A 26,757-nucleotide genomic window follows, 5' to 3' on the forward strand; every position below is an offset into this window, starting at 1 on the left:
CATGATTTTGTGCTAGAAGAGGCTAGAAATTAGAAAAACCAATGAGATAGATTAGGTACGTCATTTGTCAACTCGATTCTTCTTCTCGATCTCCACTATTGGAATTTGGAGGTTGGCCGTCATTCGCATCTCATCATAATATAACTGTCTTTCGCCAAACGGCAATAAGTTGAACTACGGTCAAGTTGTCAACTCGATATAATAGGAAAAGACAAATCCAGCTCAACCATGGCTCAACGTTCTAGTACAGCAATTTGGGAGACGAAAAATTCGCTCGCACAAGAAAATCCCCTCCTAACCGTTGTTTTAAAGCATGCACTCAAAACGTCGTACATCCGAGGCACGGGCACGAAATGCAATATTACTTGTTAAGTCCACTTGACCCGCAGGCCTCTTGTACAGGCTGTTTTATTACTACTCGACGACGGGGCTATGATATTTTGTGTAAGAGAACATGAGAAGGACGTAAGATGAGAACAAACTCCAGGTTTTATGATTAAACACGGCTGACAAGGCTTTAAAAAATTAAGGACTGGACTCTACCTAAGCGGAGCGGAGAGATGTGTACAGTCAACCAATCAGATTTTACAAGATGACGTGATAATTTTTTCACGGGACCACCCGAATATGAGGCTGAAACATGATTTTCCGGGATACAAAAGTAGTTAGTACGGGTCTCCGGATGCAAGCTATCTCTGCACCAAATACCTAGATACACCTAGATAATACCCGCGACTCCATTGTCGTGGATTCTGGTTTTTTAACAATTCCATGGGACCTCTTTGATTTCCCTGGGATGCAAGCTAACTCTGTACCCGTCATAACTCATTGCGGTGAGAAGCTAGCAGACAGACATAATACTTACAGTCGCATTTTTAATATTAGTATGAAAGTATGCATTGCTCCTAAATAATAAGATTATCCTGCGCCTTTTTCAGATCACCCCGTGTAAGAATGACCCCTTCAGGTCAAACTCCTAAATTAGGAGCCTATCGAATCTTCATGGGCGTAATTAAATAATTTGCACCAATACCGACTTCAGTCTGTACGGTGGCTTTACTTTGATCGGCCGCAACCGCAAGTACCTAACAATTATATTATTAATAATAATTTTAGTAATTCTGTCGTCAACTCAGTATTTTTCCTTGTACCTAGTGCATATACCTAGTACCATACCTAGTGCCGCGATAATTTACTATTTATACCTACCTGCATTGCATATGCATACGTAAATGTTTAATTTACAAAGCTTGAAAAAAAATCAAATATAGGTATTTTTAGGAGATTAGTGTGCGACCTGCATTGCAAATGCACTTCACTGCAGTTTCTATACAAAGTCGAAATACTTTTCTAACGTAGGTACGTAGGTATGTTTGTGTGGTTGGTTTGTTATTTCACTATAGTAGATTAGTATCTCTACGTGATCAAATCAGAAAAGGGAGATCCGCAGAAGTTTCAGAGAAAACGATAGCTCATCGAGTTGCGAAGCAGAAGTCAAAGTGGCTTTGAGCAGGGCACATATAGACGTTGAGGTCCCAAGGTGCTAGAGTGGCAACCCACATTAGAAAGCCCAGTGTTGGGAGGGCTAAATTATGTGGACGAATGATTTCAAGCCAGTAGGCAGTAGGTACTCTGGGTTCTGGTGATGTACCTACTCAACAATAATAATTATGTTTTGTGGCAAGCGATCCATCAGTGGACCTCTCTCGGTCGAGACTTCGAATTGTTTTGTTCATTGTTGATTCGACGCAACATTTCGAGGAAAACTTACGTCCTCTTATCACCAAAATTTTTTACCATCAGCTGCTGCATAAAGGTGACACGGTGCATAAAAGCTTTGCACCCTTAATATCTACTCGTGTGCCCTTAGTTAGTTTGCACATCTCGACAAACATTAATAGATTTATTGGATCGAAACACTCAAATAATATTATCTCGGGAAAAGATCACGTCTATTTTAGCGTTTAAACTATAGTGAGTGATTTCCATTATACATAATAATATATCACACACACAAAAGGACCCCAGATGGGTTCGAAACTAGTCGGGCTAACGTCGACGAAACACGTGAGTAAAGCTGGTGTGTGATATTATATGAATAAGATCGTCTATTTTACAGTAACGATTTTAATTTTACAAAACTTTTGCTGAGCTGTAGATGTAATACCTATGTACCTACCTACTAACGAACTCAAACCTCAACACATCACAGCTTAGGTCAATAATAATTATTCTACTTTGGCGTAAAATCGTTTCGATTTACTAAATCTCTCAACGTTGTCGTGCAAACTTGCACTAAGAGTACTGGTCTCTCCCAAGCTTGAAAACCAGGAAATATTAAACTAACTTTCTATAGTGCAATGGAAAATTATAGACCTGCAGAAATATGTGTTTTTCAAGTGGAACTTTTTTAAAATATTTTGGTCGGTTCGTTCTGAAGAGGCGTTTTGCTCGAAAGCAGAGGAAGTATAAAAGATTTGACGCCAAGAAACTCAAGGTGACATGGCTAAGGACACGTCGTTGATGTGGTAGGTAATTATTTGCTGCAATAATAGGTACTTAATTATTATTCCGTTGATATGACCTAATTGCGTGGGTCATAGCCTTATCACAATTATAATAACGCAGGTCCTTATAGGTTTTGCTAATGACTTCTATTCTAACACTACGATAAATTAAAATACCTAAAAGCACGGTAATGTTATGATAATATTACCGTGCTAAAAGTCTAGTAATACCCAATAATAATAATTGTATTTTTAGGGTTCCGTACCTCAAAAGGAAAAAAGGAACCCTTATAGGATCACTTTGTTGTCTGTCTCAATGTACTAGCTGTGTGTCTGTCTGCCCGTCGTGTCTGTCAAGAACACCTATATAGGATACTTCCCACAGACCTAAAATCATGAAAAGCAGCTGTAGGTCGGTCTTAAAGAGGAAAAAAATCTGAAAAATGTAAATTTCTGGGTACATCACAAAAAAAGCTAAAACATGTTAACGAAAAAATTAATTTACTAAATCACAAATAGATGTTACAGTCCGTCATTAACTTGCAGTGTTCTACATAAATGTGTTAGGTATATTTTGTACGGTGGTACGGAACCTTCGTGTGCGAGTCTGACTCGAACTTGACCGGTTTTTTAAACTAATCATTAAAATACCTAACTTATATCTGAATAAAACCTAACTTGTATCTGAATAAAAAAAAATACCACCTACCTACCTATAATAGGTTATAAATTAATCGAATTTCTTTAACCTTATAAAATCCTACAGTACCTACTTAGTATAGCAAAACGAAGACGCCTACGTCCAGTCTGTCCGTCTGTACTGTATGTAACAGCCATTTTATTTACCTACCTACTTATTAATTTGGTTTTTTGCTAATTACTCATAGAAACTTTCGATTTTCTGAAAAAAAGGAGCCTGTCCGTCACCGGGATGCAAGCTATGTAGGTACTTACCTTCATTAAAATCGGTTAAATGGATGGGCGGTGAAAAGCTAGCAGACAGACATATTATTTGCTCTGAGAGATAGACGGACCGACCGACAGACAGACAGATAGACAGACACAGACAGGTGGACGTAAGGACGGACGAACAGGCGGACGGACGGGTAGTAATGGATATTGTCTTTGTTTGTCTTTGTCTGGTGGGACTGGAAGGCTTCGGCCGTGGCTAGTTACCACCCTACCGGCACAGCCGTACCGCCAAGCGATTTAGCGTTCCGGTACGATGCCGTGTAGAAACCCAAGGGGCATTAAGGGGGGGTTAGCCCGCTTCCATCTTAGACTGCATCATCACCAGTGGCGTGCAAAGGGTTCCAACCTAGGGTAGGCATTAGTCAGTTAGGTTACCTATTTAGAGGCTGTCATGATGAAAAATGACCATTGAGCCATTTCAACTTGGGTAAGCAGTGCTTTTATGCCTCTATGACCTGCACGCCACTGATCATCACTTACCACCAGGTGAGATTGCAGTCAAAGGCTAACTTGTATCTGAATTTACAAAAAAATGCTATTTTAAACCTTCAATTTTTCTAGGATAATTATCTACAGTACCATGCTCAGTTTCTCCCACGAAGTTAAGAGTACGAGAACGTTCGAACCAGCTGAATATAACGGATTTTGTATTGACATGTTTATACATAGAAAGTCACTATTGTCGAAACTGGAGAACTGTACTATCGTGATTGGCGATCTGAAAATATCACCGCTAGACAGAACAAAACCGGAAGACTTTAAAAATATTACGTTCCCTAAATTAAAAGAGGTAAGTAAGTTTCTTACTTTGTAGGGTAACAACAGAATTCAAAATTACTGAATAGATGGTACTGAAATTTTTAGCTAATTCACAAAATAATTTGAAAACATAAATTACTTACTTATCTCTAGCGTCCAAGTTAGCGTAAATTAAATTATCATGCAAGTAAGTCATAATATCATCATATCATAATATTCGATTTTACAATCGACTATCCAAGAGAGTAGAGTTTGACCTAAATGGCTCCTTTATTATAGGTAGGTAAGTACAGTGAACTGAGATGATGTGTGACTGTGATTTACTAAAATGTTTGTTTCAAAAACCACAGATTTTTCACTAGACTTCACGTTGTCTCCGCGAACAAGTTTGCGCTCCTTTCCCACTTCTTTATCATCATGATCAACCCACTGCCGGCGCACTTCAGAGCACGGGTCTCCTGTCAGAGAGTAGATTTTGGCCATACCATGCTGGCCATGTGCGGATTGGTAGACTTCACACACCTTTGAGAACGTTATGGAGAACTCTTAGGCATGCAGGTTTCCTCAGGAAGTTTCCCTTCACCGATAATAACTCCGAAAAGCTAGAGGTGAGTGCCCAGGATCGAACCCCCGACCTCCTATTAAAAGGTGGACGTCCTAACCACTAGGCTACCACAGCTTTAGCTTTCACTTCTATATACCTTTATTTTCTGAATTCTGTGGTTCAATAAAGAGATTTTTGATTAATTTTTCAGGTGACTGGATTTATGGTTGTTTACCGTGTATTCGGATTGGAGACTCTGGGAAACTTGTTCCCAAATCTAGCCCGGATTCGGGGGAACACTCTTTTATATAACTACGCGTTGGTTATATACGATATGGCGGGACTACGGGAGGTTAGTGGCAAAATATTCTTGAAGATGCTCTGAAAATCATTAATTTCTGTAATACTAGGGAGTAGGAGCCGCCCACTGCCTCGCCCTCGTGGGAATTTAGAAAAATCGGGGCATATTCCTTCCGGCACAAACCTTTGAGAATATTATGGAGAACTCACAGGCATGCAAGTTTCCTCGCGATGTTTTCCTTCACCGTTAGAGCAAGTGATATTTAAATGTCTAAAATGCACAAAACTTCGAAAAGTTAGAAGCGCGTGTCCGGGATTGAATCCCCGATCTCCCGAATATGAGGTGGACGTCTTAACTACTAGGCTACCACGGCATAGTTGCTAAACATCACCTAAAGTTTAATATTCGTCATTCCAGGTGGGGTTGCCTAATCTTCTTAAAATAGACAGGGGCGGAGTTATAATCTGGGGGAATCCCCTAACTTGCTTCGTGGACACGATCGACTGGGATGCCATCGCGCCAAGTTCACGACACGTCCTCAGGATACCCGACAGAGAGGCCCGCTGTAACTTCCCTTGCACCTGCTCCGACATACCGTCTCGGAACCGCTGTTGGAATAATAGGTACGTACTACGTAGGGTACCCAGACCAATGGATGAACACTTAAAATTGACAGGGGCGGAGTAATAATCTGGGAAAATCTCCTAACTTGCTTCGCGGGCACGATCAACTGGGATGCCATCGTGCCAAGTTCCCGACACGTCCTCAGAATATCCGATAGAAAGGCCGGAGTCCCGCTGTAAAATCCCTTGCACCTGCTCCGATCCGATGTACTGTCTCGGAACCGCTGTTGGAATAATAGGTACGTACTACGTAGGGTACCCGGACCAATGGATGAACACTGAACACTTAAAATTGACAGAGGCGGAGTAATAATCTGGGGAGTAATTCACGATGTCACGAATCATTTGCCGAATCCCGATTGACTACTTAAAGAAGCTTAAAACAAAAATAAAATCAATATCATCTCAATGGTAGGTAGGTAGTAGGTAGTAGGTACCTACTAAAACGGTAATTCACTATAGCGTCCAGTGAAGCTAGTGGTATTTTGATTATCCAAATCTCTTTAAAAACAAAAATTCCGATGAATTGAGAACTTCCTCCTTTTTTAAGTCGGTTAAAAATAATGATCTCTTAGTTCTTACTTAAATAAATAGCTTTAGTATGCAACAGGTCACGTAAAGGGAAAAAATCTGAAAATCTGAATTTGTGATTACAATAAAAAAAAAATTAAAATGTGTTCATGAACATGAGTGAGTACCTATGTTCAACTTTCACAGAAAGATTAATACACCAAGTGGGGTATCATATGAAAGGGATTTACGTGTACATTCTAAAGCAGATTTTTATTTATTTTTATGTACAATAGTTTTTGATTTATCGTGGAAAATGTCGAAAAAATACGACTGTAGTGCATAAGTCTGACTCTCATTTGGCCGGTTTTTTTGGGCTAGGTATATCTAATAGACACCATAGGGAGGGTTCGTTTGAGCATATACCTATCTACATCTTTATAGCCGCAACGATTCCTTCTACATCTATGTTTGGCCCCAGTGTGGTGGTAGATACATGGGTGGCACCGCATTCTTAGGAAACCATACTTTTATCTACTTTGATTGATTCTCTTGACTCAACTCTTGTTGAACTCAGTTATTAACCGACTGCAAAAAAAGGAGGAGGTTCTCAATTCGTCGGAATCTTTTTTTTTTTTTTTATGTATGTTCCCCGATTACTCGAAAACGCCTGGACCGATTTTGAAAATTCTTTTTTTGTTTGAAAGGGTATACTTCAAAGTTGGTCCCATTTTAATTTGGTGAAGATTTGATGAACATCTTCGAAGATAGACACTGGAACTCCTCAACGGATAAGAGTAAATTGCTCGCGATCAGTGTAATAGCTTAGTAAACAGTAGATTTTTAACCAGTCATAGCATAATTCCATGGGGCCACTAAAAATTGTAAAATAAATTTTTTTACAAAAAAAATAAAAACCGACTTCGTTACACAAACACTAAAAATTGAAAAATAATTTAATTTATTACCGAATATATTATATATACAAGAGTTAATATAGTTTCATAATAATATTTTTTGGGGTCGGTGCCAATGAGGTGCCATTGTGGAGTCCCATAAAAATATGAAGTCTAGACGATTCGCGCAGCTAAAGCTAATTGGCACCGGCACCAAAAAGTATTATTATGGAACTATATTAACTCTTGTATATATAATATATTCGGTAATAAATGAAATTATTTGAATAAAAACTTTATGATCGTCGACTTATATATTACTTCGTATGGACAGGGTTATTGAACAAACAAAATGGCATCGACTCATTGGTGCTTATGCACCAATACAATTTCAGTGACGTCTGGATTTCAAACGGGTCGTTCATTAGTATCTAAGAGGTGGCGCTGATTTATTTGGTTTCTAAACCGTGAAAAATTTTGTTCGCTTGACCATATCTTATCATTTATATCGATGTTTATGATATTTTACTTGGTATTTTAAAACAACGGTGTTCCTTACAGAAAATGCCAGCGTTTCCTGGAAGGGGCGGAGCGCGAGAATTGCAGCAGCGAGTGCGTCGGGTGTCGCAACACGAATCACAGCAGCTGCTCCCTCTGCCGGAATTACACGTTCCGGGGCGAATGTGTCCCGCGCTGTCCGGGTGGCACGTATGTTTGCTGCAATTTGCTCAAATATTTCTAGACACGCTGTCTCATATTATAATAAGTACAGTTTTGATTGCAAAACAGAAAAAAAAAAATTTCAAGTGAAATTACCGCCGACGAGCCTAAGGGACATCACCCACGGCGACATTTTGTAGCGATTCGCATCGCTACTGTATCGCGTCCCTTTTGTGGCTGTATCGCTACTGAATCGCTGCAAAAAGTCATCGCGGGCGATGGCCCTAAAACACTTCCTTTGTAATGGAATCCACAGATTTCCTTTATAATGGAAACAACGAATAAGGCCGGATTTTCCGAAATTCCCACGTGAATGAAACTGCGGGCGATCGCTAAGTAGTTTGTAATAAGTTGACAGTCGACAGAGGTACTTACTTAGGACTTAATTAAATAAAGACTTAGGTATAATTTATATGTCGCTGCCAGTCCTAAAAGTGTCATAGGGCTATCACCCACGACGACTTTTTGAGCGATACAAGCGACACAGTTGCAAAAAGGTCGCGAAATATAATTTAGGAAGAACTAAGTAATTGTTTACTCTATAACTGTAAAGTTATTTTTGTCTGTTTCAACTTTACATTATTATTTTTAGCTATATATTATCAGCAAGCAATTATTGCCTTACAAAAGACGAATGCTTACATTTGAAACACTGGACTTTGAACGACAAGTGCGTCTCAGAATGTCCTAACAATTACAAAGAGGTAAACAAGAATGGAACTGTCAGCTGTATTCCATGCAAAGATTGCCAAATGGTAAGACAACTTTAGACTTTAGAATAGAATACCTAGATAAATAGATACGTGGCCGGTAAATAGACTCATTTACCGGCCTAGGTGTTCTGGTTTTTAGCGTTGAAAAGCATGCAAGATGCATTATAAAAATTATGTTTTTGTTTCAGACATGTAAAAATCTCAATCTACAGGATTTGTCTACAATTCAGCTTGCAGAAAGATGTGTCTACGTTGAAGGTTATTTGAAAATCCATATCTGGTCTATCCCACAAGTGGTCAATGAACTAAATTATTACTTAAAAAATATTGAAGAGGTGTCAAAGTATATTCTCATCTATGGTTCTATCCAACTAAGTTCCTTGCATTTTCTTTCATCTCTGAAACGGATCAAGGGGGAAGTACTGTATAACGGGAGTTATAGCCTGGTTATGTACGACATGCAGAATCTTCAAACCATGTTTTTGCCAAATGTAACGCAAAATCTCCAAGTAGATAAAGGTTCTTTAAGAGTATACAGAAATAGAATGCTATGTATGAGTGAAATAGACAAGGTGAAAGAAGCATTTCCCGTAGCACCTCGTGAAATTGATGTACCCCCCGGATTAAATGGATATAGTGCAGCTTGTGACGAAGTCTACCCTAATCTAAAGATTGAAGTAAAGAATGAAACCTATGCCATAGCAACATTTTATCCCCTACCCAAAGATAACGTTCATTATGCACTTCTGTATGTGAAAATACCACATGGCATACATTCATCGATGGTGCCAGAATCGTGTAGTGATTCAGAATGGTCTGCTGTTAATATTCCAAACACAGCTGGCAGCACTGTCAAAGTGGAATTATCAGCGCTGAGGCCAGCTACAACCTATGCAGTTTGTATAGAAAAGTATGACCCAACAACTCGACATCTCGCGCGAAGCAATATCACAAATTTTACAACGGCTGTAGGTAAACCAGAACCACCTTTTATATTGGAACTTGTCGCAAAATCATACAATATCATTGTTATCAGATGGGTAAATCATTTGGATTATCGACCTTATATTACTAAATATGAACTAGATGTTGTTCTTGTTGATATCAAAGATCATGACATCACTGTGCGAGATCATTGCATGTGGATGGATGATGATTTGTTTGAAATAGATTATTCAAGACATGCAAAAGTAATGCGTCCGCCGAATAACTATGAAAAAGGATGTGAGTCTACGTGTGGTGTCTTGTCTTCGGTCACTCAAGGAGCCATGGTCGAAGAGTACTTTGACGTATGTAGTGCGATAAATGGCTGTGACCATGAGACTGAACGTCCTAAAAATTCCAGCTCTCGCGGTGTTATTAGGAGTTTGGCTTTAGATTTAGCCAGTCCTAGAAATAATAGCTATCAAGTTGGAGGTTTACTTCCATTCAGAGATTATAGATTTCATATAAGAGCTTGCACAAAAGATGGATGCAGTACATCCGCTAGAGGCGTCGTTAGGACGTTGCGGTTACAAAGTGCTGATAGAGTATCTATTACATTTGCCAGTGCCAATAGATCTGGTTTTATTGACGTGAAATGGGACCCTCCGACACGTACAAATGGACCTTTGCTATCCTATACACTTGAAATTTATTCAAATCAACAAATTTATGATATAAATCATTTGCTACCTCAAACTTGGTGCGTTCTTGGAAATGTAACAAGCCTAAAAGTAAAATCATCTGTTGCCGAGAAGTATTTACTGAGGATATGTTCCACGACACTTGGAAATGCTTACAATTGCAATGATTGGAAGAAAGTGTCGACTTTAACTCAGTATGAATTAGCTTGGTGGTGGAGCGGTCTGTTATTTGGAGTCTTCTTACCCATGTTCTCGTGCATTATAGCCTGGCGTCTGACTGAGAAGTTGAGAGAAACTGAAAATATACCGTTAGTTGATATTACTTCTACCCAGAGACAAGAAACGGAGCCTCCAGCAACTATGTTCTCAGACTTTATGCCAAGTAATTACATTTCGTTGAGCGATTTGCATTTTGAATAATTTTTAAGTACCTAACTAGATTTTATTTATGTTCTTAGGCAATTAAGATAAATTTTAAGAATGGTGTGCAGTGCAAGGAATAAACGGAGATGATATTTAATAAGTGTACACGAATATTTCGTTTGATTGAATAAGTACCTAAATAAAATATGATTTAATATACCCTAGTTAGATTACGCTCAGTCGAATCCAAAAATTACAACAGTAATTTCTGATTTTATGATTTCAAGTATTGTATCTGTAGGGCTTACAGTATCAGCGATACGCACGCACAAGTACGGTTCGCCTTTAAAATAAGGACTAAAATCGTACTTTTGACATGAAAAGGGATGGCCACTCTCCAATACATTGTTTGCCCCAGAAAAAAAAGTTTATGCGTCACGATGAAACTTTTACCTTTGGGTTGGTTTTCCTGTGTAAATTAATAATGAATAGTATTTTTGACCCTAGATAGTGGGGCTTTTACTATATACTAGCTGTAAATAAAATGGCAGTAAACAATAACGGAAATGAAAATACTTCTTTTCCTTTGACACAAAAAGTTAAAATGGCGCGTGAGGAGTTAAATTTTACGCATTATACATTAGAAGTTTTGCTACACATTACACGAAACAAATGAAAATGAACGACCCCACAAAATATTAACATATTTTTGCGCATGTTTGACAAAAGTTTTATCTACATAAAGAATTTCCTGTCTCCGAATCCGCTTAGTGCCCTAATCCGACACTATCTACAGAGATTCAGACGAACGAACGCCCGTTTGACAGTCAACCGAGAAATCACGGTTTATCTCTATTCAGCAGATCGTCCCGAGTTTAATTAAACCTCCGAGCGTTTGCTCCAAACGTTTCCGTATCCGGTTCTCCTGTTTTAATATTGTGGTCGAATATGTTTTTTGGTCACAATATTAAACAGTTTCTTACTTATATATTAGATTTTAATTTGCATACTCCATGCGCATACTTTCTCTACGTGATCAAATCAGAAATGAGGAGATCCGTAGGAGAACTAGCTTTGAGTTGCCGAATGACATGGTTTTTTGAAACTGTTTAAAATATTTGAATGAAATTTTGATTTTGGATAATGATTTACTTTCCACGTTCTAGATTTGTGTCATCCTGGTCCTGTGGGAATAACGGAATAACAAGGTTTTTCGTCATTGGCTCTAACCATTTTGGGAACAATTTTGTATTTAGATAATGTTTTACTGTCCAAGTTTATCTAAATAAGTGTCATCCCTGAGTTCCCACAAGAATTGGGGGATCAAACCAATCAAATCTAAATACATAAGACCAAGATGAAAATTCAGTCATAATATATTCAATGTACCAACAGAGGCTCTAGTTGAAAATAAGTAAGTACTCACTATTAGATGTAGGTACAAACAAAACACTAAGCAAACACCCGGATGCTTAATTAATGCCGGGGGAATACGCTCTGTCGAGATAAGTCCGGATTTTACGGTTGATTGTCAAACGGATGCTCGCAGTCCGGGACACCCGTAAATAATGGTAAACTAGGGTAAGTAAAGCCACATTGATTGTGTTGCTCGGCTTTTTATACACGTGGATATACGTTTTGATGACCTCCCTAGTGAGGGAATTATAGGAGACGTCTATTTCATTTATTTTTTATTTTTATTTTTCATGTACCGAAATTGTAGTTACATAGTAGTAATAAATGTAAGTTACATTGGTAATGCTTATCTCTAAATAGAGATTTCTTGGAGGTATGAAAATGATACTCTGAATCTAGTAAGTTATTTTAACAATATAGCTGACTCTGGTGTTATTTCTCATAACCCCGGCCCGTAGTGATGGAATTTCCAAAAGATTTTGAAATCCTGAATCACACATTATTTTCTTCATTTTAAATGAAAGCCTAAATGCCAATTTTCATTAGTACTTTTAACTTGAAAAATGACGGATTTTTCCGACAAACTTTAAATCTATTTCATCTCTTAGGGCCCGATTTTCCACGAGCTCTTTGGGCATAAACTCCGAACATTCAAATAAACAGTTGGGAGTTTATTTATATGCAAGAATATCTGTGGAGTGGAGATAAGACGCGATTATACGGGCCAGTGTCAAACGGCGTTTGCTGTCTCGAATTTGTGTAGGTAGTATTCCTATTTCCTATTCCTAGAATACCTACTGATAGCTGTTAGAGTTTTAGGCAATAACTCTTATGTACGCTTAGTAAAAGAATTTACTTCTGCCCAACGTTGAAAGTATTTGAGAGTCGATACACTTTTGAATTTTGCGGGCAGACTGTGTCTTCCACCTTAACATGGTTGTCCTAAACAAAAGAATAATCACCTCACTCCACAAATCTGTGTCTCACTCTAATTTTTAGGTTTCAATAAAAATCAATAAATCAACGGTTCAGGATATAGCTACCCGTAATATTACTTTAACACATGGATGGACGGACGGATAGACGGATGAACAGCGGAGACTTAGTAATAGGGCCCCGTCGGCACCCTTCTAGCACGGAACCATGACAGTTCACTATCCAATTTACTCGCTTTTCGGTGCAGTGCAACTATTCTAAATTTTTTACGCCATAATAACTTAGTTCGCAAAGTGAACGTAGCCATGTGCCACATTAATCCTTCTCCAGACTCCGTGTGCACTTCCAGAGAGTTTCCTAAAGATGTATGTGCTCAATTTATATCAAGTATTCACAGTTATACCTACCACTTACTAGCCGACCTTTATTTCTTTTTTTATTATTATTCAGATACAAGTTGGCCCTTGACTACAATCTCACCTGGTGTTAAGTGATAATGCAGTCTAAGATGGAAGCGGGTTAACCTGGAAGGGGTATGGCAGTTTTTATTAAACCCATGCCTCTTTGGTTTTTACATGGCATCGTACCGTAACGCTAATTCGCTTGGCGGCAAGGCTTTGCCAGTAGGGTGCAGTAACTAGCCACGGCCGAAGCCTCCCACCAGACCAAACCAGAAATTTAGAAATTATAAAATTCCAACCCCCTGCCAGGAATCGAACCCGGTACCTCCCACTAATAAGACCACAGTGCTTCCCACTGCGCCAAGGAGGTCGTCAAAAGGTTTTGCTGAGGCAAAAAGCGGGTATGTAGGACTCACTGGCATTGCTAGGATACCCACTAAAAATCCCAGAGGCGCAGTTCGTGTCATGGATGAGATCTCAGGATCCCGGATATCGGATGTGACTGAGATTGTGACATTGAACCTGCACAAGATTGCACCTTTTTTTAAATCCACGCTGGTCTTGAAGATGCCTATTCAGTCTTGACTTGAAGGTACTGCCTAAGGGAAAACTGATGCCGGAAGGGTGTTCCATATCGGTTCGAATTAGAAACGAGGAGGCAAGTCGTTTCGTAGGTAAGTAAGTATCCGTGGAATTTCGACTATGTACGGATGCTTCTTCTCTGTCCTGTCTCTTTCTGCGGAGCGGGTGGGCGTCAGAATCCATCTCTGAGGAGAAGAACCAAATAGAAACTCGGCGGTTGCTTTTTTCAAATGAAAATTATAGTAAGTCTATAATATACTGAAGGTATGGATGGAACTATAAAATAAAGCTAAGTCTTATAGTGGACTGTAGACATCTAATACATTGAGATTATTAAAATTTAGCTGTCAAAGTTTGGTGCTAAGATTGTCATCCCAAACTCACAACGCCTTGGTAAATATCCAAGATTTCGAACTACTTACTATAGGCAATCATGCCTCTTCAGGAAATACTGAATGTGAAAAATATGAATAATATCGATTGTTATGCGCGAGGCGAACCTTAATAGAGCCTGTCGTAAACAGATCCACTTATTACGCTTGTACCTAATATATAGGTTTGTTCAATACTTCCTGTGGTGGTAATTGCGTAATGCACTTGCAATCAGCAATGAAATGAAATGCAATGAAATGATTACGTGAACGCAAAGTTAGTTTCTTATATTTTATTAGCTTATCTATATTTAATGACTACACAAATTTCAAACCCCTATTTCACCCCCTTAGAGATTGATTTTTCAAAAATCCTTTCTTGGCGGATATCTACGTTATAATAGTTATCTGTATGTCAAATTTCAGCCTGATCCGTCCAGTAGTTTGAGCTGTACGTTGATAGGTCAGTCAGTCAGTTTTTCTTTTTACATATTTATTTTTATTTAATTTTATTTAATAGGAAGCCAACGGTATACAAAGAAAACTAATTATGACGACTTATATAAACTTAGGACTATCAATGTATACTCACTTACAGGCTAACTCAACATGCTTAATCTAGAACTTCTACTTAAATAGTAAAACTTAAACTATCTTTGCTTAAAATCTATAATTATTAAATTAATTACTTAATAAGCTAAAAGTACAATAATTCTTACAACTAACAATAAAAACCACAATAATAATTAAGACTAACAATAGTACCCTACAATAATTTCAAAATGAAATTATAATATAACTAGCGACCCGCCCCGGCTTCGCATGGGTGGCAGTGTAGATACTTATGTAGTGTCACTTCTATACAAATATTATAAATACCGCCTCCGTCTCGTTTTGTTGCGCGTATAAATATTTGTTAATTTTCGATGGAAGCTTGATTTCGTCCGACATTTCGTTCAAATATCGTCATATTTCAACAAATTAACACAAACCAATATTAAACTATACCAATAAACCTTTCTCTTGAATCACTCTATCTATTAGTGAAAACCGCATTAAAATCCGTTGCGTAGTTTAAAAGATCTACGCGTTCATACATACCGACAGCGGGAAGCGACTTTATTTTTATACTATGTAGAGAAGTAGGTACGGTGTGTTTGGATCAAAGAGGAGATCTCACGGGATTTATAAATACCCAAATCTACATGTATCTATTTGGTACGAGATCATTAGAGATCATGAGATCATAACGAGTGTGATACGACGTTATATATCACGAAAAACAAAGAGTTCCCACGGGAGTCTTCGGCAACCTGAATCCACGTGGACTAATCTTGGGCATCTATTAGGTATATTTAAGTGCGAAAAGTTGTGGTAGAAATTCGGCACAAAGATGTTAGAAAAGATTTCATCAATTCATGATCCGATTTCCTATTCTAGGGCAACTGCTTCAGTAAGGCGATTGTACTTATTCGTGTTCCAACAATTGTATTGGGGCGGCCGTGTCCGATTTGGGCAGGTAATAATGTAGCAGTGTTTACAGCTCGCCTGAAAGCTCTCTGCTAATGGATGTAAAAGCCGGCTCACTGCCGCTGCCTGATACATACCCAATGTACAATGTAAGAGAAAATAAAACTTACGTCTATTTTTGCGGGCTAATCAGGTATCCTTTCCTTTGTATGGTTCCTTACACGTTCTCTTCCTGGGTTTCTTTCCTACATTAAGAACGTAGCCATCCGTTGTACATATCGAAGGGTGTCAACGGGACCTTATTACTCCGCTGTCCATCCGTCTGTCTGACACCAGTATCTTATGAACCAAAATAGGTAGAGTGTTGTCACAGTGTTATTTCTATTGCCGCTAAAACAACAAATAATAAAAAACCAAGATGGTGAATTTTGAAATGGCCTAATCTAAAGTTTAAACTTGCATGGTGCAAATTTAAACTTTAGATTCTTGTACGATCTTTAGAAGATTATCTTAATAGAGATTATTTTGTAGGATGCATGGTATGGAAACTTTGTACGCGAGTTTGACTCGAACGTATTTTTTTATTACCAAAAACCAAAGTTTCGACAATGCGCACTAATGTGCTTCAGCTAGTCAGCAATTACTACATACGTATGCACGTGAAGCAGGTACCTATTAGATGCTCCTTCATCCCTCTCCCCCCTCTCTTACCCCGCCTAACTTGAGGATAAGTCAAGGCCGTATCATTTCAGAGATCTCAAACAAAAAATTAAGACGAAAAATTACAGACGGGACAAGAGACTGGAGAGAAACAGCATTAACATTCAATCAAATAAACGAAAAATGCTTTATTGCGGGAGCTTTTATGCAATTCTCATTTTGTAAGTAAAAATAAAAAAAAGCTTTAATTAAGTTGAAAGTAAAGTAAACAGCCGGGAAAATTCTCGTTGAAATTTCCTCGCCGATACAGACTACAGAGTGTACTTGAAAGGTCGGTAATAAAATAAAGCGAGGTACGGTCGGCGTACCAGCATCCATCACTGGAATATTTTATTATTTAAAATTATATATATATGTTACCGAAACCATATCCGCACATGGACAGCGTGGTAGACTATGGCCAAAACCCTTCTCATTCTGAGAGGAGACCCGTGCTCTGTAGTGAGCCGGTGATGGGTTGATCATGATGATGTTACCGAAAATGTACCTATATAACTCAGTGATTCCATAGAATACCTAGTCACTTCATGAAATAAATATGCAATCTGTCACCATAACCATGATTATCATGATTTTCAGTTTATCTGTGTTTTATTTTTCATGAATTTCAAATAATAAAAGAAAAAGGTGACTGTCATACTGACTGACTGACTGACTGACTGACTGATCTATCAACGCACAGCTCAAACTACTGGACGAATCGGTCTGAAATTTGGCATGCTATAGATATCCGCTAATAAAGGATTTTTGAAAATTCAACCCCTAAGGGCGTAAAATAGGGGTTGGAAATTTGTGTAGTCCACGCGGCCCGGGCATAAGCTAGTACTTATACCTACCTAATATTCTAAGTGGATGTCTGCGTCATTATAGCTATTTTGCTCTGTGCGTTGATAGATCAGTCATTCATTCAGTCAGTCAGCTTTTCCTTATATATTTAGACCAATAAATAAGAAGCTACCAATAATAAACAAAAGGACGTTATAATATATTTAAATGTACTTATAGTTCCACTTAAGGAAATAATATATTATGATTCCCATCCAGAACCATTTATGGCGGTAAAAATTCCCTTTTTGTTTGTGTTGATGGGCATAAAACTTTCACGGTGACCTAAATAAATACAGTTCTTTGTTCTAGCAAACAAGAAAAATTGTTATTTGCCCAGATAAAGTTGAAGGCATAATGGCCTAAGAGCCAGAGCGTGCCAGACCTTCCTTATTTTATAAAAGCGGAAAGTTTCTTTGTGTATCGTCTTCAACACTGCGAGGAACATTTGTTTAGATGTTTGTTTGGATTATGGGGGCTTTGGGAGATAACAGGTAATCAAGGTGTAAAAATCTTACTAAATTTTTTTTTAAATATTTTCTTCAGAATAGTATTAGAAATCGAGTCATGCATTGCCAGACAAATAGTATGGTGGCACCCCCTGCCAGACACCTTTAAAGTTTAATAAATTATTAACGTTTAAGGGTGTCTTATGTCTAGCGGGGGTTACCACGACACTAAGTGTCTGGCAATACATGACGTGATTTCTAATACTACTCCGAAGAAAATATTATTAAAAAAAGACTTTATACTTTGACGTAAGATTTTTTACATCTTTATTACCTGTTATCTCCCAAGGCCACCATTATCCAAAAGAACATCCAAACAAACGTTCCTCCCAGTGTTGGTGACAATACGCAGAGAAACTTTCAGCTTTTATAAAATAAGGAAGGTCTGGCACGTGCTGGCTCTCTCTCTCTATAAGGAAAAAGCTTAACATATAAACAAAATAAGGGTAAACGCTGAAAGAGGTCAAGGCATAAAGGGTAAAGAGGCGAAAAAATACCTCTCGTGATGTTTGCGTCAGCATCTGCATTTTTTGCGGATGAAGTACGGAAACAAAGGAGAAACGAATAAAAGGAATAGTGAAAGCAGCAAGGCGGAAACTGATTCTAGTATCATTTTGTAACATGTAGATGTACCTATTCTCCGCGACAGGTTGCGATGGCAATCGGGGTATGAGGCGGGGACGCCCCGCACACCCGCACGTCACCCGCACTCGCCCGCCCGTGTGTGGGGCGTTCCCTCCCCGATTGCCATCTCGACCTGTCACGAGCTATCTCGACCTGTCACGTTCTACTCTAGCTGTAAATGGTCTGACTTGGCTGCAAAGTTATTTACTCTTTCAAAGCCTTGTCTCGGAAAATTATGAAAATTTAATGCGAATCATCTTTCTTAATATTGAATTTTTTGAAGAACAAAATATCTTCCGAGATTGTGGTCTGTTAAACCTGCTCATTCGTTCGCCATTTTACTATTTAAAAAAAATGCTGCTCCTCGCGTGAGCCAAATTATAAAACACTGGCTCGAGATCGTCCGTGTAATTTTTGTTACTTTTTATCATTTATATCCATACTAATATTATAAATGCGAAAGTATGTCTGTCTGTCTGTCTGTCTGTCTGCTAGCTTTTCACGGCTTTTATCCTGGAATTTCAAAAACCTAAATCCACGCGGACGAAGTCGCGGGCATCATTTAATAATTATCTAAATGTGTCAAAATAAAAACGAATAAACAGCATGAGTTTTTTCTGGACCTCGATAACATTTTTTTAACAGTGTCCGGACCCGGAGGTCGTAGTATGTTTCACTTTCAATACTGTTTTTATTGTACTTTTTCATACCTTTTCATTTTCAAATCAAATCGTACATAAAAAGGGACACGCCCCGTTAATCTGTTCATTTGCTATTCACAAAGGCTCTATCGGTTTGTAATTTGCGATGATGAAAAACGGCGTGAAAATAACACACACAAAATGGTGGCAGGCTGATTTTTATATAAGCATTCATGTATTTTTTATTAAAACCACGTATGAAATAGAAACATTAGGCAAGAGCAACGTGGTTCCGTACAGATTTTCTATTAGCCCTTTACTTGCTTTGGCTTTGCGGGTAGGTTGGTACGTAACTAGTCATGACTTAGGCTGCTTTTCCACCTATGCTATGCAGCTATACTGAGAAGAGATCGGTCGCATCGTTTTGTAGCTTAGCTTTGACTTCAAAGTTAAGTTATGTAAGCTATGTGATAGCTATATTAATTAAGCTATATATTTTACTAGCTGCCCTGGCGAACTTCGTTCCGCCTAACAGTCGATTCAAATTTTTTAAAAAATTCTCTCCGTAAGAACCATCCTCGTACCTACTTCAAGGAATATTATAAAAAAAGAATTAGCGAAATCGGTTCAGCTGTTCTCGAGATTTGCGATGACCCATTTAGTGATTCATTTTTATATTATAGATATAGCTATCATTTTTAGTTAGCAGATAGTTTAGCTTTAGCTAGCAGATAGTTGTAAATTTAAATATGGACTACTGGTCTGAAATAAAAGATTATTTATTTTATTTATTTATTTTGCTTAGCTCATATTAAATTGGGTGTAAAAGTTACAAAAAGAACAAGAAGAGAAAATGTTATAACTAAGATATGTAAAACAATGGGTAGGTAATTTACGAAGAAACAAAATAAAATGTATTCGAATCCATTCCACCAAACAAACGGATCTCCAAAACGGTTACATAAAATAATAAGGACTCGAATAAAAGGACACGCTGTTTCGCTTCGGAGCGAGCAAACAAATATCGCGATAGAAAAAATGGACGGAATGAAGAATTTTCCTGTCGAATTCACCAGGCCTTTCTCCGTCCCTTTCAATTATTTAAGGAAATGTAAAATTGGATATTTCGATGACAACGTGCCCTTTTGCCAGAAGTACTGGCGCTTCATCATTAAGACCTTGCTAGCATTTTTGAACTTAATCTCTATGTGGATGTACTTGGTTAGCGTTTTTGGGTCACAGATGAATATTTCTGATATCGCATTCATGGCGACTGCTTGCTTGATTGGACTCCAAAGTAAGTTTACGTACCTCAAACGGAAAAAAGGAACCCTTATAGGATCACGTGGTTGTTTGTCTGTCTGACAAGAAGACTTATATGGTACTTCCCGTTGTCAATTCGTCAGATCGGTCACATCAGACCGTGCCGTTTCTGAGGCTTCCGAGCCTCGTCCGTGGTCCTTGGACGAACCCGTCAATCGCCTACGCGTCGGACGCGCCTCGAATGTGACATGGCTCGGGTCCAGCACGGTCTAGCATAAATCACCCTTAAGCATAGACCTATAATACTCCCTTAAGGTGACGCAGTACGATCGACCGAACCTGTTTGCTTTTCACTTGACATTGTATGAGAAAGGTGAGAGGCACGATGATTTTCACCGAAATCAAGGGTTTAGGAAAAGTATTTTTGAGAAAAAACTACTAGCTTTATGTTTACAAAGTATAGTTATTTCAACTAATGAATAAATAAACTATGTCTAATGTTAAATTCCTTTACAATTTTCATACCCCTAATCTTATTTATTAACGCCCAAAGTAGTCATAAATTTTGTATTAAAATAGGAATCTTTTGAGGCTCGTAACTTTAAAACATAATAATTCTTTTAATGTTTCATATATCAATAAACCTAGATAATGACGAGATTAGTCGATATAATACTTAGTTTTGAGCATACAATATCAAATAATGTAGTAATTACCCTCCTACGTTTGTATGAAGAAAGCACCGAACTGAGCCCACTTAAGTAGGTAATCCGTGACAAATCTTGATAAACCTAAAGAAATAGGTACCTACAACAATTTGAAGGTTTCATTATATTGAACTACCGGCGGGGTGATTACGTATCTTGTGACAAGCTTGCGACAGGCGCAAATCTCGCGGTCATTGCTGTCAAACGTCCGGCTAGAGAGAGACAGCAATAGCCACAAAGCAAAATAAGAAGAAGAAGAGAGAAAGCAAATGAACTGTCGCATTGCTATTGCTGTCACGTAGCTGTCGCTACTGCAACGTTTTACGTAATCACCCCGCCGATATACTTAGCAAGTGTTGATAAACTATATTTCTAGGTGTATTAAAAGCAACCGTTCTGTTTCCAAAGAAGAAGGACATCGAAAACCTAATAAGGGGTCTCGCTAGGATGTGGAAAACGGAAAATCTTAGTAACATCCAAATGAAGCAGAAAAACCGTCGTCTAAAGCAAGTGAACATTGGTCTGAGAGGTTATTCATCATTATTATCATCTAACCATCCCTGACTCACTATTTAGAACGGTGGAGTGATTACGTACAAAGTTGCAGTAGCGACAGCAGTAGCATGTTTGATTTTTATTTTTATCTTTATTGAGACACAAGTTCTGACTTGACTGCAAACTCACCTGGTGGTAAGTGATGATGCAGTATATGATGGAAGCGAGCTAACCTGGAAGGGGTATGGTAGTTTTTATTAAACCCATGCCCCTTTTGGTTTCTACACGGCATCGTACCGGAACGTCAAATCGCTTGGCGGCAAGGCTTTGCCGGTAGGGTGTTAACTAGCCACAGCCGAAGCATCCCACTAAGACGAGAAATTTAGAAATTACAAAATTCCAAACCCTTCTATGAATCAAACCCGGAACCTTTCACTAATTAAAGACCACAGCGCTTAGCATTACACTTGGCTGGTTTTTGAGGATTATTATCCTATGGCGATGGGCTTCCAAATCCATTCGCATAACGTACGGAATTCCGATTCTTAATTTATCACATGATGAAAACTTTAAGCTATTGAGAAGCCGAGGCATGAAGACTCGTGGAGGAAACCAAATCGTATAACACTCGTAATAACCAGGCAACGTAACACTGCACCGCACCGGTGCGGTGTAAACTTTTTAAGTTGCGAAGTTGGTTCGAAAAATTCTTTGTTTCAGTTTTTTACTGGGCAACCATGGCTTCACTGGTTCTAAATTTAGGTCTTCAATTGATCTACACCGTAGTCGGGAAAATTCGCCAGCAGGACTTTGATTTTATATTGCCTTTCGGATATGTGTACCCCTTCGATCCCGTCAGGAATTGGGGGCGATACCTAGTGGTGTACTTTTTCCAATGTTACAGCTGTAAGTGTTGAACTTATCATTTTTTTTCTTAGCTTACTCACTGCTGTCATACAGGGTGTAACCAGAACGCTAGCAAAAACTTATTGTTATTGTTATACCACCTAAACACAATCCAATACCAATAACCATTTGCATCATTTTGTAGTTTTAGTGATTTAGTATTTTTCAGACCCGCATTGTATAGCGTGCAAAACTCGGGTCAATGCACCGACTGCAACGCAGCATTGACTCAGACTGGCCTACATACGGAACGTTCGTTGACCTCTAGCGTCAGTCAGATGTTTTGTTTGCAATATATCGTGAAATTTTACAAAATAGGTATCAGACGCCAAGACGGGCCAAATAGGTTTTTTAATTTTCTTTTGCTTTTTTATCGCGTTTTTATAGTATCATAATATCACTGATCATCAGTATTATCACCTGTCTTTGTTTTGCCAGCGTTCTGGTTACACCCTGTACCTATTGGTATTAAAAAATACGGTACCTAAGTATATTGGTATTTTTCAGTTGTTCACTTAACCGACTACTACCTTGGTGCACAATGTTTGGCTGTAACTTTGTGCTCGCAACTTAGTACGGAATTTGCTCTTTTACGAGAAGACATAAAAAATGCTATACCGACGACTAATAAAAACAAAATTACACATGGGACGAAATATGTGAGGAAACATATTACGATCGAATCAATGGTCAAAAATCACCAAGAGTTAATCAAGTAAAATTGTTTTATTAAATTTCATTTCTATACGTTTTTATAATAAGCTTCTCTCAACAAGTTCAAAGTTTTCATAAAACGTAAACTTATTGAAAAATCCTATTACAATGTAAAGGATTATTTAAATGATAAGAAAGTTTGGGAATGAGTTGCTTAACGGCTTTGTGATAGTTCTAATAAGTTTAGTTTATTTTGTAAAGTGTTGATAATAAAAAAATATACCCGGCTGAGTTTGTTGTTGGCTCTTTGGAACCGTTTGGAACCCTCGTAGCTTTAGTTTTTAGTTCGCGTAAAAATTATCACCACTATATTATTATCATCTTACAAATGCAACAACCGAACATCAAAAAGTGAAATTGATTACCTACTAGCTGTCCCGGCGAACTTCGTACCGCCTAACAGTCGATTCTTTAATTTTTTTAATACTTTAAATTTTTTTCTCCGTAAGAACCAACCTCGTAGTTCAAGGAATATTATGAAAAAAGAATTAGCGAAATCAGTTCAGCTGTTCTCGAGATTTGCGATCAGCAACACATTCAGCGATTCATTTTTATATCTAGATTTTAAATAAAACATTTGACTTTGATTTTGACATTCTTTTCCATTATATTCCATGCCGTTTTTTCAAAAATTTTGTCTTCTTATTTTTTGTTAGGGCTTATCTACAAAACGCTGAATCAATTTTGATAAAACCTTTACTGGCAGGTAGATGGGAATCATCCGTTTTGAGATAAATATAAATATTTTACGGCTTAACAAACGTGATTAGTCGGAGTATGCCCGACCATTTTCGAACCAGTCAAAAAATATTTATACCTACTAGTTATACTACTTATAAATTCCATATTTTGGAATAAGCATTAATCTTTACCTTTTGAAATTGCTTATGTTTTTCTTAGACTGGCGGAGTTATTGAATTACATTTTCAATCAAATGGTTTTCATCGACTTGAGTTTCTTTGCTGTCATACTCTGTTTTTTCGCCGTTAGTATATCGGTAAGCAAATTATTTCGAAATTCATCAGACGATCGTACTTAGTCGGGTTTCAGTTTTCAACTTTATCTTGTACTAGCTGATACCCGCGACTTCGTCCGCGTGGAATTAGGTTTTTTGAAAATCCCGTAGGAACTCTTTGATTTTCCGGAATAAAAAGTAGCCTATGTCACTCTCCAGATCTTTATTTATACCCATGCAAAAAATCACGACAATCCGTTGCACCGTTGCGACGTGATTGAAGGACAAACCAACAAACAAACACACTTTCGCATTTATAATAAGGGTACAGTACTGATTTTGAAATTGACATATTTTGCTGACCAATGTGCTGAATTGGTGAGATGGAAAATCTCGCACTAAGCACGCTGGTGCTTATTGTTATGGTTGAGCTATGACACTAATTTTATTTTACTTTGTTTGCTCGAAGGTATCGCACGATGTTATGGATAAGATCACTCATATAACGACTTTACTAACTGTTCTGTCTATGGTTTATATAGTCTGCTACTACGGAGAAATGCTGAAAGAGGAGGTGAGCTATCAAGATGTGATCCAGCAACTTTATCCGCTCGGAGTTAGGTTTTGAAAATCTGGTGGGAACTCTTCGAATATTCGGGATAAAAAGCAGCTTATGTCACTCTCCGGATCTTTACCTACCTACCTATATTTACAGCTTAACAAAACTATCTGACAGTAAGTGATACTTAGTTATAAAATTATAGAGTGCGGCAATAGCAGAATCTGCGTATGAAAACCCATGGTACAAGGGAGGCACGCACTACCAGAAGACCATCGCATTAGTCATCATGAGGTGAGCAAACTAATAACTGTTTTATGAAGTTGGACAGCCGCAGGGAGCCGCTGGATTCAGGCGGCGCAGGACCGTGGCGTGTGGCCCTACAAAATACCTATATCCAGCAGTGGACGTCTGTCAGTTGATAGTGATGATGATGACCACTTTAGTAAAATAATTATAAATACTTCATCATCATCAACAACCGATAGATGTCTACTGGACATAGCTCTCTTGTAGGGACTAAATGCGAAAGTCTGTTTGTTTGGTGGTTTATTGGTTTGTTGGTTTGTCCTAATCACGTCGCAACGGAGTAACGGATCGACGCGATTTGCATGGGTATACATAAAGATCTGGAGAGTACCTAACATAGGCTACTTTTTGTCCCAGGAAATCAAAGAGTTCCCACGGGATTTTTAAAAACCTAAATCCACGCGTACGAAGTCGCGGCCATCAGCTAGTACTTAATATGTACTAAATTAACTTTTTCTATTGCAGAGCTCAACGTCCCTGCCATGTGACATCCTTGAATTATACACCAATAACCCTCAACACGTTTACTAAGGTAAGCTTAAAGGTCTTCGCACATTACACAGACTCGACGTCGACTCTACTCCGACTCGACACACAATACCTAAAACATGAAAATATGGAACGGTGGATTGTTTGCTATGGAGTGGTAAGCTTTATGTCGTGTTCCTTGTGGTGGAATTTTCTATATTGAAGTGTGTAAGTGGTCCATGCATCGTACACTTCTTCCAATTAAATACTTCTTGAAAATTTCACCGTAAGAAACGGTGAGTCGAGTCGGAGTGGAATCTGCGTCGAATCTGTGCAGTGTGCGAAGAGCCTAATTGTAAGTACAGTACGCAGAAGAAAATGTGCATCGGCCTTTAGAATGACATTGGGGCTGATTCTCTTGTTCACAATCTCTAAACTAAACTAAATAAACAGGTCTAAATCTAGGGCTATCCTTTTCCGCAAGCAACATTATGACAGGGATAGCAATAGATTTAGACGTCATTTTAGTTTAGTTTAGAGATTGTGTACAAGAGAATCGGCCCCAATTTCTACCTAATCTATTTATTTCAGGTAGTCAGCACTACATGGTCTTACTTCTCTTTGGCTATGACAATAATGCAGAAATAATTTACCAAAATACTTAGAAGCACGAGAATACACTTTCTATTTTACTATTTACACAATGAAAAATAACTTTTGCAAAATTATACTTTTTTTATTTTTTTTTATTATAATTATATTGAAATGTGTGAAAATGTAAAATTTATTTTTTGCAATATTCAGTCTACACTAATAACGATTGATTAAATTAATTTTGTCACTAAAATGTGTACTTAGGTCTGTTCACATTTATTATTTTGCTTTTATTATATTATTTATCATTGTGTTTGTTAAATAAATGTTTTCTATTATAAGAATAAAATAGAACACCTGCTATATTATTCTTATGTTTATTGTAATATAAATAAAAATAAATAATATACACTAGTTGGGTAGCGACACTGTTAGTGAACAGACTTACTACCTACGGAATTCAATCCGTCTTTTCTCCTGAGCTAATGCGTAATTCGTAGTCACAGAGCTAGTCACTACAAATCCTATTTATCCAATACATTTCCCGCTCGTCGAAGCGGTTGGGGTAAATATTGGACTGCATGCGGAGTGTTTGCCTCTCGTGTTCCGCACTCATTCCCCGACGTCTTCACAAGTTAACACAGGGAATCCTAAACGCATTTATAGAGTGATTTATTCACCTTAATGTGCATTTTGTGGGTAGTAGGTACTTTACAGCTATCAGCTGTGCTATTTCTAGATCTACATTTTTGCTTTCTG

General features: G+C 38.0%; 2 protein-coding genes across 4 annotated transcripts; both read left to right on the plus strand.

The window, feature by feature from the left end:
• Positions 1 to 1,051: 1,051 nt before the first annotated feature.
• LOC117989641 (insulin-like growth factor 1 receptor) lies at positions 1,052 to 10,698 on the plus strand. Of its 3 annotated transcripts, none has more exons than XM_034977033.2 (8): positions 1,052 to 1,081; positions 2,320 to 2,528; positions 4,041 to 4,269; positions 4,994 to 5,134; positions 5,501 to 5,706; positions 7,674 to 7,820; positions 8,425 to 8,587; positions 8,734 to 10,698. In XM_034977033.2, exons 2-8 carry the CDS (start codon positions 2,503 to 2,505, stop codon positions 10,588 to 10,590), a joined length of 2,769 nt encoding a protein of 922 aa, XP_034832924.1. In that variant the 5' UTR covers positions 1,052 to 1,081; positions 2,320 to 2,502; the 3' UTR covers positions 10,591 to 10,698. The 3 variants fall into 3 exon arrangements, with proteins under 3 accessions (XP_034832924.1, XP_069359965.1, XP_069359966.1); XM_069503864.1 differs by having other exon boundaries at positions 1,060 to 1,081; positions 2,357 to 2,528; XM_069503865.1 differs by lacking the exon at positions 2,320 to 2,528 and having other exon boundaries at positions 1,060 to 1,081.
• Positions 10,699 to 20,034: 9,336 nt separating this feature from the next.
• LOC117989795 (odorant receptor 4-like) lies at positions 20,035 to 26,264 on the plus strand. Its single transcript, XM_069503941.1, has 9 exons — positions 20,035 to 20,249; positions 20,607 to 20,664; positions 21,375 to 21,527; positions 22,907 to 23,114; positions 24,014 to 24,110; positions 24,538 to 24,642; positions 24,833 to 24,921; positions 25,402 to 25,468; positions 25,996 to 26,264. The coding sequence occupies exons 1-9, from the start codon at positions 20,067 to 20,069 to the stop codon at positions 26,050 to 26,052; spliced, it is 1,017 nt and encodes a 338-aa protein (XP_069360042.1). The 5' UTR covers positions 20,035 to 20,066; the 3' UTR covers positions 26,053 to 26,264.
• The last annotated feature ends 493 nt before the right edge of the window (positions 26,265 to 26,757 follow it).

The sequence above is a fragment of the Maniola hyperantus genome, chromosome 16 (genome assembly GCF_902806685.2).
Source record: "Maniola hyperantus chromosome 16, iAphHyp1.2, whole genome shotgun sequence".
NCBI classification, from domain to species: Eukaryota; Metazoa; Arthropoda; class Insecta; order Lepidoptera; family Nymphalidae; genus Maniola; species Maniola hyperantus.